Source organism: Capra hircus, chromosome 10 (genome assembly GCF_001704415.2).
Source record: "Capra hircus breed San Clemente chromosome 10, ASM170441v1, whole genome shotgun sequence".
Classification (NCBI taxonomy): domain Eukaryota; kingdom Metazoa; phylum Chordata; class Mammalia; order Artiodactyla; family Bovidae; genus Capra; species Capra hircus.
Window position 1 is genome coordinate 17,443,684 of NC_030817.1, and position 6,890 is coordinate 17,450,573.

Sequence of the window (6,890 nt, forward strand, 5' to 3'; positions counted from 1 at the left end):
CCTTAGGCATTAGCTTCCTCCTAGAAAACAGGAATTAGATTCCCAGGGGTTCTGAAGTTGGACATCATTGTTACCTAACAAACCCTCACCGAGCATTACTGTGTGCAACATGCAATATTGCAGGTATTACTACAATCCCTACTTTACAGATGGAGAAAGTGAGGCACGGCAAAGTTGAAAAGCTCTCTCCTGTGCATATTACTGCTTCTCTGATGTCTAAGATTAGAATCAGTAGGTCCAGGTAGGGCCCTGGAATCCATACTCCCCCAGGGAGAGATACAGGTGATTTTTACTCCTCCTTGTGAGACGCTGCTCCAGGCATCAGATCTGCTCTGATCGAGGGTTTAGGAAGGGAGCAAATGGGAGAATCCAACGTCCTCAGCCAAGGCAGTTCTCAGGATGGACGTTGGTGCCACCTTCTGACAGCTACAGCAGTTAAGAGTGGTAAACTGGAGTTGGAAACAAGGAACACGAGATTTTGTCTCCTGTTGCACCAGAGTGCCACCTGCTGGCTACAGGTGGTCATTACAGGTCAGATAGGAATCTCACGTGTCCAGTCCCTTCTTTAAGGGACTACATCGGCCCTGGGGGTTCAGTAGAGACTCCACAGGGTGAGAGAGATAACAATGGCCATGCCATGACAGTGCTGCGTGGTTCCTGGAAAAGCAGGCAGGGGGCAAGGGCAAGCAGGGGTGGTAAGGGCAACAGGGGGACCAGAGGCTGTGTGCGCCAGGGCTGTGGCAAGAGGGGTCAGTGGGGAAAGATAAGCCTAGAGGTGGTAGGGGCTCAGAGCCTGGGTTTTGTGCTAAGGGTAATGGGAAATGCAGTAGCAAGTCAGACTGAGATCACTCTGGGCTTTGTCAGGGAGGCTGAAATGGGATAGTCCGAGTGGAGGCAGAATCCATTTGGAAACCATTCAAAAATCAGAGATGAGAGCAAAGTCGCTGGCCTAGATGAGGTGGGCACTGCAGGGATGAAAAAAAAAATGGTCAATGAGAAATAGGACTCAGTTTGATTTTTTTAAAAAAAGCAGCTGAAGAGTAACAGTGAGACATCACAGTGGTCCCATTGCCTTCATTCATTCCTTCTTTCAACAAACTAGTGCCTACTGTGGGTCAGAAACTAATCTACCTGCTGGGGATATGGTGGTATAAACCAGGCCAGGGAAAGCCCTGCTTTTCATGGGGTTTATACCGTTAAGGAGGTGTGGGGGTAAGGTAATCAAGTAAGTAAATAAACAACAAAAACAGATGGGAATAAGCACCATGTAGAGAATGTAGAGAAGGCAATGGCACCCCACTCCAGTACTCTTGCCTAGAAAATCCCATGGATGGAGGAGCCTGGTGGGCTGCAGTCCATGGGATCACTAAGAGTCAGACTCGACTGAGCGACTTCACTTTCACTCTTCACTTTCATGCATTGGAGAAGGAAATGGCAACCCACTCCAGTATTCTTGCCTGGAGAATCCCAGGGACGGGGGAGCCTGGCAGGCTGCCGTCTACGGGGTCGCACAGAGTCGGACATGACTGAAGCGACTTAGCAGCAGCAGCAGCAGAGAATGTAGATGGGACGTGGGGCAGTGACTCAGATCTGAATGTTAGGGAGTGTGCCCTGTAAAGATAACAGGGCAAAGCACTCCAGGCAGAGCGCAGAGTCCAAAGGAACAGATGCAAAGGCCCTTAAAGCAAGAGTAAGCACAGCACATTCAAGATCAGAGACAGCCAGCGTGGCTGTATGTGGTGGTAAGGACAACAGAGGGACCCGTTTATGAAGGAAGGACTGCTTAAGGCAATGCAAGGAATTCTAAGAGTGAAGGGAAGCCGCTGACATCTTTCAGATAGAAGTGACAGAACCCAACTTCGCTTTCAGATCTCTCTGGTTGCCCTCTGGAGCATGGATAAGGCAGGAATGGAAGGAGGAGCCAGGGAGAACCAGAGATGTGGACCAGGAGAGATGGTGGGGCAGCAGCATGAAGGGGAGGGTTCTGGGCATACTTTAGAGTCAGAGTCAACAGGACTCGCTGTTGCACTGATGTGGGGGTGAAAAATAGCAGAACCAAGAATGACTCCCCAAGACCAGGAGGATGGCAGCTACTGCGGAATATCTAGACACAAGGAGAAAGGGCCAAAGGGAACGTCTCCCCCAGGGACATGGCACTGCAACAAGCAAAAGTCTGGCCTTAATACTCAGCCCCACTGGAGGGGGCATGCAAGCGAACCACGCTGAGGCTTGGTTTCCTCACCTGCGACTGGACCTAGCCTGCTTGGGTGTATTTCAAAGACTAAAGAAGCCTGACACTGACTTGACACTCACGCTGGCCTGGCCTCTGAGCATACTGAGTTGGCCAGTTCTCTCCCATTGTTGGGGCTTCCCAGGTGGCTCAGAGGTAAAGAATCTGCCTGCCAATGCAGGAGACACGAGTTTGATCCCTGAGTCAGGAAGATACCTTGGAGAGGGAAATGGCAACCCACTCCAGTATTCTTGACTAGAGAATTCCACGGACAGAGGAGCTTGGCAGGCTATAGTTCACAAAGTCACAAAAGAGTCAGACATTACTGAACAACTAAACAACTCCCATTTGTTGGGAAGTATCTCTCCAGGCAGCCAAAGCCCTGTCCCCAGCTGGAAGAACACCCAAGGTCAACATCTAATTCTAAGCAGAAACCCCAGAGTAATTCCCTCTGTCCTCCAAATCTTGGACCTGGGAAAAGAAGTGGTCACCCTCAGTCCCCTTAAATCAAAGGGAATGTGGGGAGGAGCAGTCACTTAGAGCAAAAACAAATACCAGACACCACGGGCTGTGAGCACCACATCACTTTATTTCTTTGGTTTTCCAACTTCACTTTCGGACAATGCAAAGTCAGTCTCTCACCTGCCTGGCCCCTGAGTGGTCTCTCACTGGAGACGGGGCACGGGCTCTGCGGAGCTCAACAGAAAAATGAGGGTCCCCAAGGGCTGAGGGGTCCACAGCAGATGCACCAAGCACCAGCAAGCAGAGACCCAAGGCTCTCTCCCCGGGCCCTTTACCAAACTCCTCGCAATGAACAGGCCAGCCCTCAGTGATCAGGCTCAGGACCTTCCCCTAGAGGTCAACCTCGGTCCTTCTTCATCTCTGCTTCTGCTCATACGGAGCCTGGCACCCTCTCCCTTAGGGGCACCAAGCAGAAGTTATGACCTGCTCCACATCTGATCTCTAACACTGGTTTGGGAAACATCTTTGAGTAAAGAGGGTGCCAACCCCCAAAAGAAACTGAAGGCATATATTCTGCCCAGTGGGACAGATGGCCATGCTACAATACTCCCTTTGTCCCTGGGAAAAGCTGAAAGCAGCTGTAGCTAACCAACCTCCCTTCGGGTCCCCACATACATAGAGCTTCCAACATGAGCAAGGGGGCCCAGCCAACTCACTTAAATCAAAAGACTAAAAAAACCAAGATGCGATAATAAAAATAAGAATGTTAAACAACTGGAGAGAGCATCCCTGGCCCTGCAGCTGTCTACAGGAGGCCAGACGGCTGGTCTCTGGCTCTCTCTGCCCTGGAGCTGGGAAACAACACAAAGCTGCCCTCGGAGTCACTGTAGACACCGTGGGGGCAAAAGGGATCCTGGCCAAGCCAGGGGGCAACTCAGGCCTCTGACCTTCTCCCAAGTGGTCCTCCTTCCTCCCAGCCCCTTGCACACCTCCCCATCAGCCGTCCACCAGGGTGAGGCCATCATAGAGGGCGCGTTTCCACATGTAGTAGGTAGAGCGGGCGGTGAGGGGGAAGAGGGTGCTGAATTCCTTGTAGGAGGGGAAGCTCTTGGACTGGAAGCGCTTCTGCAGGAACAGCTTGGCCTGGGCCTTGAACTTCGTGGTGGCCAGCATGTCCATCACCAGCACCTGGCCATCCCGGCCCCCTGCCGCTGCTGCTGTCCCCACAGGGTGGCTGGACAGGGACCCACTGGGGGGCCAACCCTGGGCCGTGGGCCCCTCTTGCAGGGGCCCCTCTCTGGAAGGCCCTCCTGGGGCCTGCCTTGGATCCTCCCCTGGAGAAGCTGCCATCAGCCGGGTCCCTGCAGGGGGGGCCACAGCAGCTGTCACTTTCCTGCCAGCTTCTTTCTCCTCTGCCTCCTTCCTGCTCCCTCTGCCCAAGGTGGGGGCCCGGATCTGGAGCTTGGACAGGCTTCTGGGCCAGCTCCGGGCCAGACTCTTCCAGACCCAAAAGGAGGAAGGTGACAAGCTCGGGTAGCGGAGGCGGAAGCGACAGAAAGGGAGGTGCCCACCAAGCACCTGCTTGCGGGCCACTCTGCGCAGCCGCCTCTGCCAGCGGGACAACGGCACCCTCAGGGGCAGGAACGCCCGCGGTGCGGGTGGGCCCCCACCCGTGGCTTTCGCTTCCCCCTCTCCGACCTCACCACCCTTCCAAGGAAGCAAGGCCTTTTCGCCCACCGGCACTGGCTGGGGAGGCCCAGACTCCGAGAGGGCCGGCACTGGCTTGAAGCTGGGGTTCCTTCGGAGAGCTTTTCGGCGCCAGTTGTAGTAGGTGGACCGGGAGATGCCCGGGAAGCGGCGTTTGAAGCAGCGGTAGGGTACCAGCGTATTCAGGGCAATGCAGTGCTCCAGGTACAATTTGGCCCGCTGCATGAAGACCATGCCAGGGCTGGACGCGGCCGTCGAGGAGCATCCCAGCCCCTCGGCAACCTGCCGCTCCGGCAGCTTCGCCAGCTCCTCTGTGGGGGTCAGGGCCTGGCAGGCGCCAGAACCCACGAGCTCGTGCTTCCAGGCGTAATAGGTGGAGCGGGAGATCTCGGGGAACCTCTGCAGGAACTGCTGCAGCGGCACGACGCCCCCGCGGTGGAAGCTGTCTTGCAGGAAGTGCTTGGCCGAGAAGCGAGTGGCCACCTTCTGCCGGTGCTCCTGGGACTGCCGCCGCCAGCGGTAGAAGGTGCTCTTGGTGACGCTGGAGCGCTCTCCCAGGTGCGAGTAGCTGAGGCCGGGCTCGCGGTTGAGCAGCTCCAAGGTCTTGGCGGGCGGGGGCAGCGGGGCCGGGCCAGGGTGGGCGCTCTCGGCCTCCACCTCCTCCAGCCCCACCACGGGAGCAAAATACTGGTGGCGGAAGAGGTGGCCACTGAGCGGCTGGCCGGCCCACATGATGTGCAGCGTGGCGGGCGTGTGGTCGCAGCGGCGCGGGCGGATGACACGGTTAAAGTACGGCCGGATCTTGAGGTTGCGCAGCGGGTAGATGGAGTAGATGTTGCGCTGGACCACTGAGGCGAGGGCGTACAAGTGCCACACGTTGGAGAAGCTGCTGGGAAAGCAGGTGGCCTTGACGTCCGCGTCGAAGATGGCCTCGAGCGTGGCGGACGGCAGGCTGGTCATCTCCGGGGACTCCTCGGAGCGCAGGGAGTAGCGCACCGCCTGCAGCATCACCTTGGAGTCGATCATGCCCTGGAGGTAGTAGTGGCGGTGCAGCAGCATCTCCACCACCGTGCGCGCCCGCAGCTCCAGGCTGAGGCCCGCGTCGCCCCACAGCAGCAGGCTGGCCGCCTCGAAGAGCAGGCTGCCCTCGCCCTGGCACACCAGCGGCAGCATGTTCCGGGGCGCATCCTCCGGATACAGGCTCAGGGCCACCGAGTCCACCTCCAGCACCTGGGGGCCGGGCCCCCCCCCACGGCGGGTGGGGAGAGCGAAGGAGGACAGGACCTGCTTGGCCTCCAGAGCAGCACCGACGAGACCCTCCAGGCCCTCTGACTCCACCGCCTCCTGCAGCTCCTGCAGCACGTGCTGCACCAGCTGCTCCCGAGAGGTCATCCTAGCAGGGCAAAGGGGAGAGGGCAGAGGTCAGAACGGGTACCTGGATGACACTTCTGCGCCCTCTCCCTCCAGATACTGCCTGTCTACTCCCATTCCTCCTTGTAAGAAAATGGCTACGTGCCGCCTGGGGGTTGTTTAATTACCCAGTGATATAAAGGAAGAGCCTGATCTTGGAGAATGGCTTTGAATCCTGGTTCTGCTATTAGCTTGAGCAAGTCATCAACCTCTCTGTGCTTCTGGTTCCTTTTCTGTTAAAAGGGAGACAATAAAAGAATGCACCTTATAGATTTGTTGTGTGTATAAATGAGACAGAGTAAAAAACGGCAATACATGGGGGGGTGTGTGTGTGTGTGTGTGTATATATATATATATATACACACAAACATACATATGCACATATATGTGTGGCTCAGACGTTAAAGCGTCTGCCTGCAATGCGGAAGACCCGGGTTGGATCCCTGGGTCGGGAAGATCCCCTGGAGAAGGAAATGGTAACCCATTCCAGTATTCTTGCCTGGAGAATCCCATGGACGGAGAAGCCTGGTAGGCTACAGTCCATGGGGTCGCAAAGAGTCAGACACGACTGAGCAGCTTCACTAACTAACTAATGCACATATATATATATTCATCCTTAGAAAAGTGCCTGGCACATAGTAAAGTACTACGAAAGTGCTAGGTCTTATATATTAGAGTATTATCTAGTATTACGGGAATTCTCTGATGGCTCAACAGGTAAAGAATCCTTCCACAATGCAGAAGACACAGAAGACTTGAGTTCAATCCCTGGATTGAGAAGAGCCCCTGGAGAAGGAAAATGGCAACCCACTCCAGTATTCTTGCCTGAAAAATCCCATGAACAGAGACGCCTAGTAGGCTATCGTCTATAGGGTCACAAAGGATTCAGACATGACTGAGCACGACATTTCTAGCATTATACATATTATATAGTACAAGTATTAAAGTATAGTCCATGGGCCCTTGGGGTTCCCTGAGATTTTCAGAGGGGCTTCAAGTTAAACTCTTTTCATAATAATACTAAGATAACAACACCAAGATATGATTTTTGCAATTGTGTTAACATTGGAGTAAAACAGTA

At 54.8% G+C, this 6,890-nt stretch overlaps 1 protein-coding gene across 1 annotated transcript; it reads right to left on the reverse strand.

Moving 5' to 3' along the window:
- Positions 3,689 to 5,791, reverse strand: VRTN (vertebrae development associated). Its single transcript, XM_018053795.1, has one exon. It carries the CDS (start codon positions 5,789 to 5,791, stop codon positions 3,689 to 3,691), a length of 2,103 nt encoding a protein of 700 aa, XP_017909284.1.